Source organism: Seriola dumerili, unplaced genomic scaffold, assembly GCF_002260705.1.
Source record: "Seriola dumerili isolate Sdu_G_001 unplaced genomic scaffold, Sdu_1.0 BDQW01000110.1, whole genome shotgun sequence".
NCBI classification, from domain to species: domain Eukaryota; kingdom Metazoa; phylum Chordata; class Actinopteri; order Carangiformes; family Carangidae; genus Seriola; species Seriola dumerili.
The window spans coordinates 12340217-12361657 of record NW_019174365.1 but is presented as its reverse complement, the minus strand read 5'-3'; the positions used below and the strand labels follow the sequence as shown (position 1 = coordinate 12361657).

The window sequence follows — 21441 nt, the reverse complement described above, 5'->3', positions numbered from 1 at the left end:
CGCTGCAGCCAGCAGCTGGTTAGCTTAGCACAAAGACTGGAAACAGGGGGAAACAGCTAGCCTGGTTCAGTCCAAAGATCAGAAGATCCAGACACATGCATCTTTATAATGATGTATCTTCTTTGTTTAACCGATACAAATAAAAAAGTGTATAAATGACACATTGTGACTTTACAAGTGGTTACTACCCCTGGCCATAACTCAGGTCAGCAGCTGCTGACTGTAGCTTTATATCAACCATGTTGGAATGAGAATGGTATTGATCTCCTCATCTAACTCTAGACAACAAGACGAAACAAGCTTATTTACAACAATGTCAAACTCTTACTTTAAGTCTTTGAAACAGACAGCATCATTTAACACACAAATTCTTAAGTACAGTTTCTTCCTTTCCCGAAAAAGGCTGCAGAATAGTAATTCCCAACCTTTTTGGCTTGTGAGCCGTTAAAATTAACCAATATTTTGATTCCTCCTTGCTGTTACTTTAACTAAAGCTTTTAGTTTTTATAACAATGATTTTTAGAGGCTTGAAATTATTATTTATTAGAAGAAAACACAAGATAAAAGTCAATACATAATTCTGTGAAGCACAAATATGTTGTTTTGCATTTTCTCTGTAACTTCTGCTGTATCACAATTTTCCTTTGCAAAACAGCCTGAAACGTCAGCAGGCATAAAGACACCTGCTGTACATGATGAGGTGTATAATGCAGTTCAGTTCATACAAACAAATACTCCTTACATTAATTCATTTATACACAATCCTTTGTTTTATGGCATTTTTTATTGCATGTACACCAGTGACAGTTGATTCAAGCTGAAAAGAAACTTTAGCAAATTTGTTTTCAACAACTAGTTTACATACAAGCAGCAAGTAGCAGGAGAAGAAGAAAATCAGTTTTATAAATTGGGATATTTAGTTCAAAAAGTACAATGATGTCTCAAATTTTGGGGTGGGTTATCACCTTTCTGGATAAAGAAACGGCTTAATTCAAAGGCGTATATATATATATATATATACGCCTTTGAATATATGTATATATTGAATATTTTACTCATTCTTTGAATAAAATAAAAATTGAATAAAAAGATGTGCAAATGATATGAAATTAAGAAATAGTCATACACATACATCACAGGACACTTCTGCGGAATTTATACAAACATTTCAATGTGCTAAAGGGCGATTTTTAGTCGTAAATACTGAGCTCTGTATCAGCTGTAGACTATGAGTGAATTAACAATACTGCAGTGTTCATGTGCAAAGCTGAGGTTTGGAAGTTTCTCTGCTGGTGTCAGCAGTGTTTGACATTTCGCTGTTTCGGGTGCAGGTGTTGCAGGTGTAGTTAGTGGCGGTCAGTCATCGTTGTTGCAGTCCGTACACAGAATCAGGTCGCGGTCGGGGAAGAAGCCGGAGCCCACCAGTGACACAGAGCAGCGCGAGCACTTGAAGCACGGCTGGTGCCACTGCCGGTCCTCGAAAGAAACATACTTCCCATCTCCAAACCCTGCGAGAGGAGCATACAACATATGAGCAACTAATGAAGGAATGTTTTACTGGGGGTGGGAAATAGAGTTTAATAACAGCCTTGCAACATTCAGGAAATACCATAAATGAATTCCTGATAACATCAGTATTTGGCAGTAACAATAAGAAAACACTGCCAGTTCTGTGTACCTGCTGGTATTCTAGTTCAGAGCTATGGTCAAAAGCATTTCATTCAACTGTGCATATGAAGCTTCTTTGTTAACGCTAGAAAGGGGAAGATGGGATATTAACAGACTTTGTTGTGCCTGTATTGCTGCATTGTCTCTTCTTCAATTTTCTTGTTCTTCCTCTGTGCTCATGTAAAGCCATATATAGTGTTATCACAGCATCTTTAATATTAGTCTGAAGGTGCAAGTTCTTGTCAGTATTAAAGTGATGAAAAGACACAGTACAGTGTCGTGGTTTGGTTTTAGGTTGCTCGATTTTTGTGTTGCCAGTTTGGAGCCATCTACACACAGTGTCTTTAAAGTGGCTACCAATATTTTTACAATAACAACGTAATACATGACAACGTAATGATGAACCTACAGAGAATTATCACCTGAACCTGCAGCTTCCTTCAGCTTTACGGGGCTCATTGTCTAGCTCTCTGGCTTTACTGTTTTGATCCACGCTCACCGCTCTCACAGTGTTGTTTTCTTGACGAACCCACTGTGCACTACCTGCTCCGCACCAAACAGCAGACAAACACAATTTAAGACTATCTGGTGAACAAAGCGGAGCATTGAGCAGGGAGGAGACTAAAAACAGAGCTAAAAGATAGGGACTATTGGACACACATTTATCAGATGCCACGAAACACAACTCTAAATGACAGCTATTGTTGCTCTGATACCACTGGTTGTGTAAATAAACAACTGTTTGCCATATCAAGTGATGATATGTCAATGTTATGTTCATGTCTTGTTTCCAAATGGCCAAAAAAAACATCAGTTGTTGCAGGTTTTAAGTTCATTTTTGGAACCATTTATGGTCTGCATTTTATCAGCAATAGCCAATCAATATATTTTGTATTCTCTTATATATCTGTATTGTATTCTTACATATCTATATTGTAGTTGTCATTGTAAGTTGGAGGGTCCACCATCCCAGAGTGGGATTCAAACAGCTTTAATACACATGAAGGATTCACAGAAAACACCATAGCATGTCAATTCAGTGTTGCTGTTTGTAATCTTATCTCTGTCTTTACCATTGAATATTTTCTACTGCTGCTGCTTCACATTAAGAGTTTGCAACTGATTCGCAACACAGGCTGGTTTTTTATTGTGAAGTCCTTTCTTAGGACAATAGCACAAAACCTACAAAACACAAAGAGAGGATATTTGCAAACATGCAAATCACACAGAAAGGATCAGATCCAAGATTTTCAACCTCAGTCAACTGACTGCCTAAACCTGCTTGTTATAGATTGTTGCTTTGGCATTTTAACCTTTACTGATAGCAGATAATCAAGACAAACAGGAGTCATAGGGAAAAAACGGAAGACGATAAGGAACAAACGACAGCTAAGTTAGCAGGGCGCCACACCCTAAAGTGTTAACTCCAGGAATTTACCCGGTGGTCCAGTGCACTTTACTGACCTGTGATGGCTGTGTTGCAGCCGGCACACTTTTTGGCATAGAGGCTGCTGAAGCACTTGACGCAGTACGGACTTTCTCCCTGCGAGGTGAAGGGTTGACCAGCCAGAGGAGCTTTGCAGCCGTTGCAGAAGAAACACTCTTTGTGCCACACCTTGTCCTTGTAGGTCACCCCTCCTTTAGTGAGAGCCTGCAGGACACAAACACAGACTGTTCATGTAAAATGTGTCAAGTTAAGATCCTGCCTTGTTTATATCGGGCAGCTGCGGCATCTCTGATGTCTTCCTCTTTGGGTTTTCTACTGATAAATATGACTTCTCTGCATGGCTGTTTCATCATCATTATCGCTTATTATCAGTATTATCTGACTTGTAATTCATTACTTTGTGTTATATTTATGGGTATTTTACAATCATATTTAGATCTAAAGTTTTTTTTGTCTATGTTTAATGAGGTAAGCAATTGAACATCTTTGGGCAAAACATTTGAAGCTGTCACTTTGGGCTCTGACATTTTGAGATAGAATTTTATTGACTAAAGAATTAATAAAACATAATCAAGAGTCCATAAATAATGAATAATAGTAGTAAGTGTTGTGTACAATATTCATGGCCAACATTAGTCATTGAGGCCTGGTTCACCTTTTTGCAGTGGCTGCACTGAGGAGCAAACCTGCCCTCGTAGCATGGCACACAGTAGTAGTTGTTTTTATCTGGGATGAAAGCCTCGGCTCCGATCGGCTTCTCGCAGCCGTGACACATAAAACAGTCCTCGTGCCACGTGGAGCCGCCGTACTCCAACATCTTCGATCCTGTCAGAGAAAATAGAGAGGAAGTGAGGGGAACAGATGAAGGCTGAAACTGAGACGTTTTTTGATTGTTTGTTGATATCTTCCCTGACTTTCTGAAGGTTCTGTGTCACTCTGGGCGTTCCTCGGATCTCTGTCCTGCTGTGCTGTAACTAGAAGAATAGCGTTCACACAAACGCTGAGGAGGCCCAAAGTGATAATTCAGTGTAACGGCTAAACCTGTTCTTACACGGCCTTCCTTCACCGTACAGTCACTTCAGCTTATCTCCTATCAAACTGATCTGACAAGCTGTAACAAAGCAATGCATACACTGCTGCACAGCATCTTAACACTCCTTTTTATTTATTTCACAGTTTTAACTATTTCATAAGTGGCAGTTAGTGCACTCCCACATAAGTATGAGAATCACACGCCTCACTGGAGAGGTTTATGGAAGTCGGGAACCGGTCATGCTTATGATATTGGATGTCAGATCCTTTAATCACTGGCCTTGTTTTACAACTTTTGGGACCTGAAATGAAGACCAAAGGCATGACGGTGTTTTGAACTTGAACTTGGCTGTGCTTTTATGAAAAGGGGGGAGAGGGCAGCAGCTTTTAAAGGCATTCCAGGCTGAACAGAAACTGAAGAAAATAACTGCTCAGTTCAGAAAAGAACTGGTGAGTTATAATAATCCCACAGTACCCACAGGCCCGGGTAATTTTCAGTCATCCGACACCACTGCTGCACTCGTGTCGTCACAGCGGCCAGAGCTGAAAACTCTGCTGGGAGAAATTTTCACCAGAGCAAGGAAACAATCATTCTGTCACATCTAAGCTGTCACACACCGCTTAACAAAAACTCATTGGCCTCTTTACCCCTGCAAAAACAGGGTGTGAACCTCCTGACTGTTGGTGTGATAACTGAGGGAGCTGTCTGCAAGGCTGTGTGTGAACTTCTTTCAGTTTTTCTTGTCACTACCTGGCATGACTGTCTTGTCGCAGGCCACACACTTGGAGGAGAACTCGTTGCAGAAGCAGTCGCTGCACACGAGTGCGTCCTCCTGGCTGGTGAAGGGCTCATCTGCCAGAGAGCGGTCGCAGCGGAAACAGCGAAAGCAGTGCTCGTGGTAATGTCTGTTCTCATAGAAGAGCTCCTGGAGGAGGAGGAGGAGAGGGAGGGTCAGACTGAGCAACTCCAGTTTGTAAAAGTGGATCAACAATAGAAACTCAAAATTTCTCTATAATAAAATATATTTAATAAAATCATTGCTGGAATTACATTTTGTTCCGTTTCAGACTCCAGTCACTACCTTACTTGCTAAATTAAGACATCAGGGTGGATGGATTTGTGAAAGGAAGGAAGCCAAGGAGGATTATACAAAGTCCTCTGTGATATGAAAACAAAATCTCAAATTGAATCAAGTGTAATCATGCATATCTGGCAGACAAGATGAAACAAAGAGGAATAACAAGAGCAGGTAAGAGAAACAAACATAAAACATACAAATTATAAATTATATAAAAAAAAAAGGATCTTGAAACCTGTAATAAAGATGATGGCTTTTTCATTTAAAGCTGCTCCAGAGCACAGCGTGGGGGAAGAAATAAAACAATTTAAATTTCCAAAATTAAAAGTTGGATTCATAAGTTGTAGTTTAACGTGGCTGTTGTCCTTTATAGCCGTCATTACTGAGGCGACTTAATGACTCTTTTACTTGTGCTACTGCTACACTGCAATCTATAAGTTACGCCTATCCCTTTACTGTAACTTGTGGCCATAGTTGTCAGTGTGAAGCAAACGTTACATATTCACTTTAATAAGCAGTGGGACAATAAAGTAAATGACGTCATTTGAAGACTCAGTAGAATACGAGTGTCTGAAATTTGATTTACAACTTTTTGAAAACATTGGGAAGATTTTCAGGTGTGCAAATCAAAACTAAACTTAGCCTTGTTTGGCTCTGCACAAAGTAATAAAAATAAAAAAGCTAAAAACCAACTAATTAAAAAAGTTTTTAGGCTTTAAACTCAAATTATCGTTGAAGCAGAGGTGTTGGTGTTGTTGGGTAAAATGCCCTGTTTTGTAACTACGAGGATTTTACACAGTCTTAACTTTCATTGTTTCATTCAATAAATATTTACTTGATCATGACCTCCATTGTTGTCTAAAAACTATTTAAAAAACATCAGTAAGCCACACCATTGTGATGAAATGTTCCACTGACACTGTAGTTTATTCTGTATCAAACGTGTGTTAATTCACATCTAAAAATAGTCCCCCTAAGATGCACAGTTTCCACCTATTTGAATGATGTTCGCGTAAAAACTCTAGTGCCCAGCTGGTGAAGGAAGTTACTGAGCCTTTAAAAAAAAATGAAACCTTATATTTGTGAGCAGATGTTTGTCTTCAATAGAAACCAGTGGGCTTAGAGCTGAATGGCACAGACAGGGTAGGGAAGGTGGAAAGTATTGAAAGACAAATCATTCATGGTCTTATTATTATTGTTGTTATTTATGGTCGGTTTAGGACCTCTCAGAGGATTTATTGACAATAAGAAACATAGAAAAAATGCTGCTTCACTGTTTTGTTTGAAATCAGAGTACTGTGCCCTAAAGTGAAAGTTAATAAAAACACTTGATATGTTATTGTTCCTCACAGGGAGACTCTATTTGCTGCCCCCCATCCGCTTGGAGGTCAGAGGTCAGGGTCAGCCACAGGATTCAGTTTCCCACACAAGGACACGTCAGTGCTTTGGATGTTTGCCGACATGGGAGCCTAAACCCAAAGTTTCCCTTTTCCTATGACACCCAGCTGCCCTCCAAACACAAAAGAGTTAACATAGGAGATAAACACGAGAAAAATCCATTTTTTTCTTCAATATTTTCTTAAAAATTAGAATAACCCACTTTGTGACTTTACTCTTTAACTGCTGCTTGTGTTCCAGTTCATCTGCAGTTCAAGCAAGCTCCCTGATAAATGGTCTCAGTGAACGGTGCGTGAAAAACTTATTTTTGAGGAATTAGACTTTCAAAGTAAAAGAAACAAGTGACGGAGCGGGGTGGGGTGAGGGCGGATGAAGGATGAATGTTGTTACGTCTTGTGGGGGGAGGAGGGACGGCCAAAGCAAGCAGTAGCATAATTCACTGCCAGTCCCTCACAGGGAGTCCATAATTCACAGGACACTGATGGCCTGGCGGCGTCAGTGGGTGTTTCCGTCAGGTCAGTGTTTTTCATTTTCACTAACTAAGGCTTTCTGGAAAGCTAAAGGGGATTACAGACAAGTTGCTGTTCTGTAAGTAAGAGTTATGTTTTCCAGGAATACCAGCTGGACTGTAGCAGAAAAAATGAGCTGAAGAAGTACTCAGATTGTTTTATTAAGTAAAAGTAGTATAGCTGTTGCTATGTAAATGTACTTTAAGTATCTAAAGTAAAAGTACTCATTCTGAGGCAGAATGGCCATTTGCAATGTCATATTTTCATTTATTATTTGATTATTATTAGTGATGCATTAACAGCAGCAGCACTTTAATGTTGTAGCTGGTTGAGATGGATTCAATTTAAACTCATTTATATAATGATATTTGGTATATATCATATTTATGGCAGAGACAATTAGTTGATCAACATAATATTAATTGGCAACTTTTTTGATGTTGATTCTTCAGCTGAGGATTTTACTTTGTCTCATTAATTTTCTACTATTTTTAGAAGTTCAATAGACAAAATGGTTAATTAATTAATTAAGAAAATGATTGTCAGATTAAAGAACAAGGAAAAACTTGTTAGTGGCGGACCCAATTTATTTAAAATCATTTAAAATCTTAAACTACAGCTTTCGAATAGTGTACTGTAGTGGAGGAAAAAATGTAATGTTTCCTTCTGAAATGTGAGAAGTATAAAGTAGCATGAAATGAAAATACTCAACTTAAGTACAAATACTTCAAATTGAGCAACTGTACTCAGTAACTTTCCAGCACCGTACAGTTTGAGCTTACCTTGGCATTGTGACTGATGATTTCTTTACACTCCTGGCAGGTGTTGGCGTGCAGGCGGTCGTAGCAGGGGATGCAGTGAGGGTTGTCCTCCACGTCGATGTATTTGCGTCCGTACAGGGACTCGTTGCAGTTTTTGCAGTCGAAGCGGTCGCTCATGATGTCTTTTTTCAGGCTGACCACCTGCAAAACGGAGAGGTTGCAGGCACAGTTTAGCATTCAGTATCAGCGAGAAGACAGAGCAGGAAGGAGGAGGAGGAGTGAGATTAGCAAGACAGAGAGAGACAAGCAGGAGCAGGAAGAAGGGAGGAAGACGGTTTTTGGATACAGAGCTGGGAAACAAAGACCAACAGGAGAAACAAAAAAAATGAAGAAAATGAATAACAAAATGTAATTTTTATGTTGCCGTTCATTCGCTTTAGAAATCTGGTTGATATCCTACCCTCTACATGCATTATAAAATACAGCTAAACCCATAGACTTTGTTTATTAGGTACTAACAGACATGACAAGTGGAAGTCCTGACATGCTGTGATAAAATATATCATATACCTATATTTTATTATATCAGTGCCTAAACCTAACCAAACTTTAAACTTTACTGTAGCAATTTCACATCACAAAAGGGCTTTTTTTTTTTTTTTTTTTAAACTGGAAATGCTTGCCAGAAAGTTTTGAACCAAGGGACTTATTGAGAAAAGAGCAGAAATGTGCAGTGGTGAGCTAATCTTCTGTAGTGGAAAATGGATGTTTTGGTAATGAGATTTGCATGGTGTTCAAAAAAAGAGTGTGCAGCAGAGACGATGGATGTGTCGGAGATGTAGAGCGTGGGTGTCTTTGGTGTAACAGTGGAAGTGGAGAGCATGGCGATAGATGATGTTACCAAAGGAGGAACATGTAGAGCATGAAGCACTGAACCCTGGGGGACGCCTTGGGACATAGAAGCAGCGCAGGAGGTGAATCTATTGATGGTGATGAACTGTTGTCTGTCTGTGAGATGTCAAGAGAGAGTCAAGGGAGGATTTATGAGGGGAGAGAGTATTGGAGAGGTTAATGATGTCAAAAGAAGCAGTGAGGTCGAGCAGAGGAGGTGACTTTGAAAGAGAGGCGAAGCTATCCTATAGAATCAAATAGAATCTTATTTAGAGTTAACATGCAAGAAATAGAAATAGTATAATGAAAGACATCATAGTGTAGTTAAATGTTGTACAGTAGAGAGAGAGAGTCAATGAGTTATGGCTGATTCATTGTAAAAAAAAAAAAAAGTACTGTAATGATATAGCTGCTTCTCCCATTTCATCAGAACTCACTAAGGAGTGAAAGCTCATGATGTCAGTCTCTCCCTCCCTCTCGCTCTTGTACGAAACCCCCTGTGGTGGTTTGACATTGAGAAAGAACAACTAAACAATATTAATTGTTGGGAGCTGAACTGAAACAGCGTTCTCAATTTCAAAGGCTCTCTCGAGGGCTTTTTCATCTGTGTTTGGCTTGTGTTTAAAGGGCAATGCCACTCGTTTATCTTGTTTACTTCTTTTGTCCACAACTTTCTCATGAACGCATAACCTTCTTTTGCTGTTCGAGTCAAGATAACAAAAACCTCAACTTGTAAATGCCATCAAGATGTTTTGTGTTTGCTGCAACTTAAACTTCTTTTACCCAAAGAAACTACTGTCGTCAACGAATTGTATTCTATGAAAACTTCACCAGCCGTGAACATTTAATCCTTAACCATTTTAAGAGCATATCCCAGATTTTGCCGGGTAATTAAATCTACTTAAGACTGCCCATTAGTTTCCAAGATCAAGTGGTTCGTCTTTACAAAAACTGATTCTCAACAGCAAATAAATACAATATATCCCAGGATACTTCTTAAATTCAGCAGCATTGCCAAAAGTAGAACTTTGTCCTTTTTTAACTGGCTCATATTTTCTCATAAGAATCTTTTAATGGGATCAATTGTGTCCCAAATCTCAATTGCCTCATTATGAGGTTTTTTATGTCTTGCGTGCCTGTGTGCATGATACAAAACACAAACCCACTGGGGGAAATGGGGTTGATCTCCAAACATTAACATCAAAACTGTCTTTCTCATATTATTGACCCTGAAGATGCTGTGTCAATATTCATTCTCAGATGTTTTTGATTGTTTTTGCGAAAGAATTTTTGGCCTGACACAACTGTAATTGCAAACCACACGCCAGCAAGTGAGATATAAAAAAGCACAGCTGACACAACTAATGACATTTTGTTTGAAATTGATTGTTATGATTGAAAACAACAGAGTCACAAGGTCTGGTGTAAAATGACAACACTCTGTAAGCATGGTTTTATCGTAATTTGTAGGTTGAAATGGGTTGATGTGTCTAGTTTAAAACTTGGCTAAATTTGTAAAGTTTGTTTATATAACGTGTTTCAGTAACTATATTTTAATGTCAGGCCCTGCTTCACAGTGAAAATAGCCACTGAAGTGCGGTTGGGAGAAAACATTTATGCAACAAAGATGTAAAAAAAACAACTTTTCTACCAAATTTATTGGATGGATTGAAATTTTAATAGATGGTAAAATATAATGATGATGACTTTCCAGGTCTGTTAAAAACCAGATGATGCATCTTGTCTTGAAAACAATACATACAACAAACAATATATTTGGTTTTTTTTTTCTATGCCCCCACTATCAGAGTCAGAAGGTGATAGTATCATGAGCTACAGGGTACACGTCCATGGGCCCTAGGTCAAAGCCTCTGTATGAAATGACTGTTGAAATTACTTGTTGGAAAGTCACTCAAATGACAATAAAGCGACGCATAATCAACACCAAGAAACAGAAAGCAACTACGAAAGGATGCAAAAACACCACAAAAGGCATAAAAGGCCAAAAAGACACAAAATGAACACAAAAAGGTGAAAAACATCCACAGAGAGACAGAAAATGACCACAAAGAGATTCAAAACAACGAGCAAAAGCAAAATCACCACAAAGGCACAAAAGACTACAAAGAGACACAACGCAACCGCAATGCAATCTGCAGCTTGTGGAGCAGAGGAAGGACAGGTGGAAATAAAACTGGGCACACAGACAATAACATCATCCCACCATTATTACTGAAGACAGTGAGGCATTAACAGAGTATGTGACCCCATGTTCTGCAGCAGCAAAGGGAAATGAGCGAGGAAATGATGTGTGGGAGGTTAAAATACCCTCCTGTGGAACAGCTAAGCAAGACATACAGTGAGGGAATGTGTCATGTTCAGGACTGAAATGTCTGGAACACTGCATTTACAAAGGCGGACACTTTAAATATTTCACTTGGAAACAGTTATTGTTTATAATGCCCCCGCCCCCTCCTTATTTTGGGCTCAGAGTTGCTTTGACATGTTTCTATACTGTCAGAATGTCAGTAAAGAGGAGGTCGGTTCGACAAAGAGCAGCTGAGAAACCTTGTGGCTTTGAAATCTCCCTGAGGGATCGAGGAATGAGCCCAGACCCTGGCCGCCCTCAGTACTGGAAGACGTCATCAGCTCAGTTGAAATGGCGAGAGGTCGGTGCAAACTAATGAAGGCCACTTGTTTTCTCAGAAAAACACTAGTTGTGGTTTGTACTGAAGCTGGTAAGAATTAAACGCGAATCATGATGAAGGCTTGCCGCTCCACAAAGCTGGGTTTTACAGGTACCGCTCTTCATGCTCTATAACCTCCAAGTATTTGCATCTGGTTTGTTAAGGAGTCATCTTGAAAGTGCAGTTTACATTCCTCATGTCTGACTGCTATCAAACATTTTGTTTCTAATAACCAATGATGCAGTGATTTCAGATAAACATAACAAAGATAAACACAGTCTGCTCTCAGTCATGGCCTGAAGCTGATGCCAGAAGCACAAACTCCCTCTTCTCCAGGACTCAACAAACTTCTTCTCCCAATGCCATGTTAGCACAAAACTGAGGACGTCCCTCATACATCCCTCCCTGCAGATAACAGCACTGCTTCCTCTTACAGGGAATCAACAAAACATGGAGGAAAACCAAACTGAGACAAAACATTACATCCCATGTCTGTTTTCTGTCAGGCTGCTGTCCTGATGGGGAAATCAGCCCAACTTCCCTCCTAAAATGTCTTAAGAGGTTTGGTTTCTATTCTCGTCCGTCCATGTCCACGATGAATGCAGAGATAGAACAATGGTTTTCCTTCCGGATATAGTCTTCTCGGTTTTGTGCTTTATGTTTCTCTTCCTGAGCCACAACATCTGCGAACACATTCTGTGGTCTCCAGCTGTTCTCCTTCATCCAATTCTCCTTTAGGCATCTAATAGGGAATTCTTATAGGACTGGTGCCAAGACATAACAGCATCTAATTAAAATCCGATATTTAACGGTTCCTGTTGGACACTCCATTATAATTTTATAGCCAGCTACACAATAGGCAACAGTTGAGTGAAAACTATGTCAAGTACAGAGCTGGAGTCAGGAGGAAATGAACTGAGACTAGACTTATAGAGCAAAGACTGAAAGCAAGTCCAAAAAAAGCCTATAGCTAACTTATTAACACACTATCCCCTATGTTTAATCCATACACAAAATGATCATTTGTGGTTATGTTAATTGCTGATCTCTGGAAGTAATATACCACCTATTGCTCATAGGTGGATTTTTGAACTGTGGAGAGTCCCCCTCTTCCCAGTCTTTATGCTAAGCTAAGCTAATTGCCTCCTGGCTCCAGCTCAATACCTGACAAGACCTGACTTATTCAACTATCAAAAAAATGTCAGAACAGTAAGAAATACTGGGGGCAAATGGAAACTTCACCCTGGCAACACTGCCTTCAATTCTACATGTAATCCTTACAAACTAGTGAAGGGTCACGGTCAAAATCACAATCTATTTAAAACCTTGGTGTTTGTAAAGTGTCAGTGTTTGAACTTGCAGGTCCTTTTGTGAGCAACACGATAAACAAAGTCAACGGAAGTCCATTATTCTCCTAAATATCAGAGGCAAAATTCAGCTGATATTCAAGTTTGAAGTCATCTAGATATAGAAGTAGAACACAGCCCTTTTCCCATTTCTTGTTTCCCAACTGATGATATTTTCTTTTTTATTACAGTCTTTTCTCTTTTCTTTGAAAGACCTTTTTAAAGTGACCTTTCATAAATGAGATGTAATGAACCCGTGCCATCCATTAGTTAATGGTAAAGTCTGAAGTAATCTTAATGTGCTTTGAATTTTGAATGCTAAAAAACATCACCCTGTTGAAGTGAAGATAACCCAAAATGTTTGGGGAATAGAGCATGATCTATTGATGATGACTTATGCAACTTAAATTTTACAGACAGTTTTTCCCACCAACTTCTGAGACAAATAACTGGCTTTTTACCTGCTAGTTGCTAACTTGATCTCTCTGCTGTTTGGTGCCGGGCAGGTTGAGAACAGATGGTTTATCTGAGCTTTTACACTGAAAAACAAGGGGAGAGAAGTAGAGTTTGTGGGCGGGAAAACCAAAACAATGACCTAAAAGAGGCTGAAACGTTCTGTAGTGCTTAGTGAACTACAGAGTTGGGTGATGGCTGATGTTTACACCTTGCAAAAATCTATAAAAACAGTAGGTGATCAGCCTGTTTGAATGTCCTGTCTCTTTAAGGTTACAACTCACTTGCTCACAATGCAAAGAAACGTCTGGTGAGGACTTGTTCATCATCACATAGTCTGTCTGACATTAAGCTCAGCTGTCTCAAACACTGAGTCACACGCAGGCAGCACCTGGTTTAGGAGGTGTTCACTTCACTCTACAGGTGTATTCTTGGACCGCACCCAGAAATACTTGCCGCCCCTGTTCTCCTCACCACAAGACATTAAACCAAACACTCATCCATCCTATCTAAGTAGTCTCTCTCTCTCTACTAGCACGGCTGCTGAAACTATTTAAACCCACAATTCACCTTGTTGAGTGGACATGTTGAATTCTTGCCTGATACACTGTCTGTCCCGGTGAGAGATTTACCGCAGTCACTTGGCTATGAGAGCTTTGTAGTGGCAGCCAAATGGCAACTGTCTCCCAGGAATCAGCCACCGGGGCTCCCGTCTCATGTCCCTTCATGGTTCGCTGCTGTTGTTTTACTCCCCAACAACCTGACAGTTCCTTACGACCGGAGCCAGGAACTCTGCGAGCCATCAGAGCTCTGCTGGGCGTTACAGTTTATTTTCCCAGAGGAGGAATTTAGACTTGTGTGTGAGGTTTACAAACCAGACTAGTCCATGATGAAAACTGCTGTCACACGTAATAAAATGCAGTGGGACAAATACCTGTATGTAGGTAAATGTTAAATCTGTCACAGCCACAAAATATTCATTCATGCGTCAGTATGTTTTTAGGGGTGACGTTATTGCATTCCTGCTCTGAAACAGGCAACACTTCAATCTGAGATACACAGCCTCCAAATCTGTTTTAAGAACAACATTTTTATTTTATTTTTTTTTACTGTTTTTATAGTCTGTCTAATGCTTAAACTCAAAATCACTGTGTTCTCCTTTGCTGTAACACACACTAAAGAACTGAGACTGAGCAGTTAAAACAGGAACGTGAGAAACAACATTGGTTTTTAGTAACACTAGTGGTCTGGCCTGGTCCATCACTTTGGTCTGAACTAAAATATCTTAACAACTGTTTAATGGTTTGCCATGAAATTTTATACAGACATTCATCATCCCCAGATGATATATCATGATGACTTTTATGATCCTCTGACCTTTCCTCTTGGGTCACACTAAGGTTGACTTTTGTGGTTTTGAGTGAGTTATCTTAACAACTATTGGATGGATTTCCATTAAACTTGGTGCAGACATTCGTGCTCCCCAGAGGATGAATCCTACCTTTGATGACATTTTACACCTAATGACACCACCTGGTCAAAGATTTCACTTGGATATCGATATCGATGTCTACAAGATGGATTGGCCCAAACTTTTATAGAGCATTCGTGGATCCTTGAGCAACTGTACTCCAAAGAAAAACAATCGTATCAGTCACTTAAGGAAGTGTCCAAAAACAATATGTGCTTACATTCAAGTGACAAATCCCTGAAGGCCGTAATAATGATGATTTGTGTCTGTTTGGAGCAAAAGGCGGAAATTGCTTGACATGAACGTAGAAACACAAAGTCTGGTGGATGATGGGTCAACAAAATATCGGACATTAACACTTGAGACCGCTGTTTGTTTCCTATCGACGGTCAGTGTTGGTTTCAACAATGATTTTTCTCTAAACCGAACCAAGTTGTTTCGCTTTTATTTTTCCGACACTGATTTGTAACGGACTTGGAAGGCACAGAGAAATCACGTTGTCCTGTTGACAGTGGTGTCAGATCAGATCGACAAACTGGTGTTTATTTTATCATTTAAAGTTGAGAGGGTTATGCTAATTTGGCTAATTAGCAAGACGAGCACGCTACACAAAGGTGGCGAACATAGTAAAGATTTCACCTGCTTAACCAGCATGTCTCAATGTGAGCATTTTTGTATGCTGGTGTACAGTCTTACTGAGCCGTGAGCATCATCACTGACCTCTGTAGAGTCACACTTTCGCTGCTTCTGCATCTATTAAATGTGTCAAAATGTATTGTGAGATTGTTAGTAGTAAGTAGCATATACATGCCAGGGACATTTTGACAGTTCTGACTATGTAGAGCATAAATGTCACGCTCAGAATATCACAGGAGACGCAGCCTTTTGCCTTGTTTTCCTAATGCTTGAACTTATAATAACTGCTTTCTTCTTTACGGTAGAAGCCGCAGACCATGCAGCATTCAATTAAAACAGGAAAATGTGTAACAAAGTTGGTTTTTAATTACCACCCCACTTTAATGCTTAGTCCCCTTGAAATGGGTTAGGCTGCTTTAATGGCCTCTCCAGCTCAGAACAGTCCTCATATTGTGCAACTGCTGAGTTACACAACCTGGATTTGGGGAGGTGAATGAGAATATTGACAGCAGCACAATGGTCTGTAGAAAGTGGTATCAAGAGAGGAGCCCTGCAGCACTGGAGGAAAGTGACACCCTCTCGGTTGCAGCTATAAACTGTTACAGAAAAAAAAGAAAGAAAAACAAGGCTGGTCTCTTATGGCCGTCAGATGACTGCACTCTCTTTCATCCCCTGTACAAAGACACTCAATGTGGTGTGGTTTCCTGCAGATCACAAGGCGAATTTCAGCTGCACGCATGAGAAATCAAAATGAACACACATTGTTCATTTTGTTGTCTCTGATTAAAGATCTCATCAGGATAAATTACTCCCTGCTGTTTTAAACACTGACGATATTCTGAGATACTGTGCTGGCAGAACGGTAACATCAATTTTGGTCAAATCCGTGTCAAAGGTTCAATTGTGTTGTTGAGGCTGTGCTTCATATGCTCATGTCACTGTTCAGAAAATCAGTTTTTGCCACTGAAACAATATGATGATAACTATTATTGTCATCTGTCATATTAAACTGATCACATTAGGGAGTAAAGTGCTTTTAAAGATGCACGGGCGGTCCGGCTTTGTTTCGTAAAACTTCCTGCAGATCACAAAGGCCTTTCTAAGCTGCACACACAAATTAAAATGAACACACAATGTGCATTTTGTTGTCTGTGTTTAAAGATCTCATCAAGTTAAATGACTCCTTTCTCCTTTAAACGCTGATGATATCCTGAGATACTAACTTCGCAGAACTGTAATATATGTTTGGTTGTTTAAAGAGGAAAATAGCTGAATTTTCTTGTAAGGTCGGCTAACAGGCGGCTTCATTTGACTTCACTTAATGTAGTCTTTTAAGAGAAATCAGTTCTTTCATGCTGAATTCCACTAAAACCATAACATGATCAGTATCATCGGATATTAATGACACATGACCTGTTACACTGAGCTCATAACATTAGGGAACAAAGTACCTTTAAAGACAGACTACGTGTCTGGCTTTGTTTTATGAGTCTCCAGTTGGCTGTTTGTTTACTCTGTGAAACAATGTGGTCTCCAGCTGCAGCTTCACCTCTGCTGCTGTCGACTGAACTGACAAACAGCTTTCAGTCAAACAACAAGTAAAAAAGTGACCATCACCACCATGCCAAGACTTCACCCAGCGATGTGGTTCCCAGTGGTTCCCAACCGGAGGGTCAGGCTTACTGTGAGCAGGGCCTCAGTTGTAGCTTTTCAAACCTCTAAAACTGCCCCTTTCTGTGATGTGTTATATTACAGGTCTGTCATTTCCTAGAAAGTTTCCTGAAATAAATCATAGAGAAAACATGAATTTCCTTAAAAAAAAAACTCATTCTAAACTTGTAAATATTCACTCACTACTCATTTACCACTGGAATCTTTACTATTTATTAGACAAAAACAAATCTTAGCTCAAGGTCCACTAGTGTTTTTTTCTCAACAAATGAGTTTGCTTGTCACGGATATGGTCCAGTAAATAGACGAAATCTACAGTAAATATGGAACTTTAGTCACGTAAAAACAACAAACTGCATCTGCTGAAGAAGACTGAGATGTTGCTGAAAGCTCCAGTTTAAAGTAAGTGAACCTTTAGGTTAAGGAAATGTTTTGTCTTGGAAACTGCTGTTTCCGAGGTCAAGAAGGAGCTTTTCAATTTGTCCTTCCTATTTGTTCTTTTCTATTTGCCTATAGTCAAAATTCCCAGTTTTTGCACGTTTAGTTGATCTGCTGTGGGTGTGTAACAACTGAGCATTTTAAACTATGATTTCCAATTACAGTATGATACTATGAAGATACAATGATAATGCTAAAATGCTGATCTTTAATGTTTACCATCTGAGTTTGTTGTGTTAGCATGGTAACAAGCAGTAAACATGAACAACTGACATTCATCGTCCCCTCTGGGACGATGAATGTCAGTTGTTCATGGCGATGAATCAGTCTGAATTAAAGTGGTGAACTGACCAACAGGCCGACATTGCCACCAGAGCCAAGCCACTAGCATAGAAAAGTTGGAAGATTAAAAAGATTATAATCAAGTGTGTTTATGGAGTCTCTGAAAATAAAGTATCTTCAGTGAAGTTACTTTTGGCAACTACGTTATTGCACTTGGATTGTACTTGCAGGCAAACGATGACCGATGCAAATAAACAGGCGGCCTGATCTTAAATACTATTATCCAAAACAAATACGCATGTAAACATATTTTCCCATCAGCTGCCAACTGGCAGCTGTCCAGTTCAAGTCCTGGTGTTAATGGTAACAAATGTTTATTTTCTGAGAGAGTGCTGGGCCTGCTGTCTCTGTTTTATGTTTGCTGCTGCATTTATTTGTCTTTGATTCAGCGCTTCATCTTTGTGTTGGAGAGAATCAGAATGGCTGAGGGCTGATATCACTCCACTGACAAGTCATGGTTATCAGGCTGAAACTAAGAAAAGGCAACAAGTCCTGATGATATGATGGATAATTTTGAGGATTTGAGCAACTGCAGACGTGGATGGAAAGACATGCAGACTTTTAAAGATTAGCCTCAAACTGAAGTGGAAGTTGTAGTGCAGACAAATTTGAGATCTTTCAGAGTTAAATATAGTTTGTCAAACAGACTTAAATAAAATAAGAATCATTCACTTCTCTCATGTCTGTACAATATGAAGCCACAGGCAGCAGCTGGGTAGTTTAACTTAGCATAAAGACTGGAAACAGGTGGAAACAGCTAACTGTGCTCTGTCCAAAGGTAACAAAATATGCCTTGTAGCACCTCTAAAGATAACTGATTAACATATTATATCTCTTTGTTTCATCTATAGTTGGTACAGACCAAAAACAGAGCTAAAAGAGAGTGAATATTTGACTTACATACAACAGGTGGCCAAAAAATTACTTATTGCAGCTTGAAAAAAATAAACGTTAGTCAGGTTTTGTTATGTTCTGCTAGATCCAGGCTACAGCTTCACGGTATCCTACTTCTCATTTAACTGTCTGCAAGAAAATGAATCAACACATTTCCCAACATGTCCAGCTATTCCTTTAACTCTTCCCCGGCTGTGCAACAGGAACAGGAAATGGAAAAGACAGTGATGTGAGTGAGACTGACTCATGAGACTCTCACGTCCCTGACGGTCTGGTTTTATGACTGTCAGTCATTTAGCAATCCAACATCATCACCCTTTAACTGTTTTATTTGTCTCTAGCTTGTCTCCAGTGATTGTACACAGGCCCAACCTTCGCCCAACACAAGAATTTCAGAGGAATGTGACTGTGGTCAAAACGTGGCAAAACTGTGTGGTTTCAACACAAGAAGAAGAAGAAAAGATTTTTCTTCCACCCTCTGTTTTCTAAGAAAAAGACAAAAGTCAGGAATTCCTTTCTGTGTGAAACAAAAATAATGCACACGCACACACACATTCTCATTTCTTCAGGGGGAGAAAGCAACCAGAGCGCAATTGTTTCAATGAATGTATTGATTTCACCCAAATGGATTGGAACATTGTGGTGGTATGGGGATGGTGTGTGGTGACGGAAACTATGAGCGGTGCTGGGGAGGCGGGGGGTGAGGGTCGGGGGTTTGCTGAGTCTCCGGAACAAAATTTGTAATCTCTAGACATGACATCACTGTAACTCAATGAGACTGAATGGCTTCTTAACTTAGAAGAAAGACTTGTGTGTGCGTGTGTCGAGCATGTCTTTATGAGCTTTCATTGTCAACATGTTAAGCTTTATTTTGTGGCATGCCATGCAGGGGATTGTTTCCTCAAAGGTGTCCTTGTTCTTCTTCTCATAAATCCAACTTCAAAAACGGGGCTGCAGCGGTTATCCACAGTATCAATTACTCACTTTGGACACTGATCAGGCCCCCAACCCCCCAATAACATCCACTATTTCCTCACTCTAAAGACAGAACATCCTTTCTGGCACATCCTGGATGTGGGGGGTCAAATATTTGCCTTAGAAATATGTACCTCTTGCATAATTTAACCGATTACACTTTCAGTAAGGATTGGTAATTTTGTACCACTTTCTAATGAGGCACTCTTTCTATAAATGACTAATAATATCTTTATTGTTAAAAAATACTTTACTAAAGCTTTATAGATAAATACAAGTCATCAGTAACGACACATTTTAGGTTGCCAGGTTGCAAAAATACCTTTGGCAGGTGTTCGGTAATTACTATAATTATTATGTTATAATGTAGCAATTCATTTTCAAAATTTTCAGTTTCCAATAAGAAATCAAATCTATAATTAATGGACTCTAGTCTAGATTCACTGCAAGACGTTTTTATAGGTAAGGGGTGAAATGGTCTGACTAGTCACAGGGCGTTTTCACAACCTGGCAACCCAATGGTAATTCTCATTAATGTCTTAACTGATCAATAAGGCTTTATTTAAGTGTTTGTTAACCCTTAGTAAAGCCACTATAGACCCTTCAATAAGGGTGTCTCAGTAAAAAGTTGTGCCGTTTACTTCAAAGCCCCGCTGTGTGCAGGAGTGGTTAGAAAACGGGAAGAAATTTTTCACCATCTAATTGATGCTTCAATAAAGCTCCATTTTGCACCAGGTGCGGCTACAGGTGAGGATCTGAGGAAGCCTCCGCAGATTACACTGCTGCAAAATCATCTGATCATACTTTAAATGTGCTTATCATCCACGTTTTCACATTACATCGCTCTAATTTGCATTTGTGTTCCATTTCTTTATGATATAAACCCGTAAATAAATGTAAACGTACCGCTCTTTGCGCATCAGCAGCCTCTGGAGACGCTCGCAGGAGACGCCGTCTCTGCAGGATGGGAGCAGTTTGTTCGCCTCTGCTGCCCTGGTGTATGAAATGACAGATAATTAAATCCTCCGTGGACTCCTGCGAGCTGGAACTGACGGATTTCCACTGACTGAAGCGTCTGTGTCTGGTGCGTAAAACCAAACCGCTCTCTGAAAACACCGCCCCTTTCCTCCTCTCTCTGTCGTTCCACCCCCTCTGTCTTTCTTTCTTTCACCTTGAGAGGAGTTCAAGCTTAAAGAAGGTAGACTCTGTGTTTTTTGGATGTAACTAAATATTTTAAATACATGATAGACTGTAGAGGATCCACTGGTTTCCAGCTGCTGATGTAAAGCACTTTATTATCTCTCTAAATGGAAAATCACTATAATAATCTCGTAATAGGAGCTGTGGTAGCGTAATATCACAATAAAAATCATTTAGGGGTAACATTTTAGTTTAAGTACCATGTTTAGCATTTATAGGCAGTATTAACACATGAAAAATAGTTTGCAACACACTATAATGTAAGTGTAAGCAGATATAAGGACATTTATTTGCTTATTAATGTATTTGTCAACAAATGTATGGTATGCATAAACAGTTAATAAATGATTGATAAGGCAGTATAACAGCTGTTTACACATGTTCAAATCTTATTTTGTTGTACTTTCTTATTGGCTGTTTACGTTATAAAGTGTTTTTTAAAATCTAAACATCTATTGAATTTTTATTCACATTATAAAGCATTTATTGAATGTTTATAAATCATGCAGAGGTGAGTTTAAAACAGATGTGTTAAAAACTCAT

At 39.4% G+C, this 21441-nt stretch overlaps 1 protein-coding gene across 2 annotated transcripts; it reads right to left on the bottom strand.

Annotated features, from left to right (window-relative positions):
* Positions 1–527: 527 nt before the first annotated feature.
* LOC111223403 (four and a half LIM domains protein 3-like) lies at positions 528–20774 on the bottom strand. 2 transcript variants are annotated; one of them, XM_022747529.1, is made up of 7 exons: positions 20605–20774; positions 13280–13357; positions 7916–8095; positions 4899–5073; positions 3771–3940; positions 3133–3319; positions 528–1508 (listed from the first exon to the last, which is right to left on the bottom strand). In XM_022747529.1, exons 3-7 carry the CDS (start codon positions 8069–8071, stop codon positions 1357–1359), a joined length of 840 nt encoding a protein of 279 aa, XP_022603250.1. In that variant the 5' UTR covers positions 8072–8095; positions 13280–13357; positions 20605–20774; the 3' UTR covers positions 528–1356. The 2 variants fall into 2 exon arrangements, with proteins under 2 accessions (XP_022603250.1, XP_022603251.1); XM_022747530.1 differs by lacking the exon at positions 13280–13357.
* Between the last annotated feature and the right edge of the window lie 667 nt (positions 20775–21441).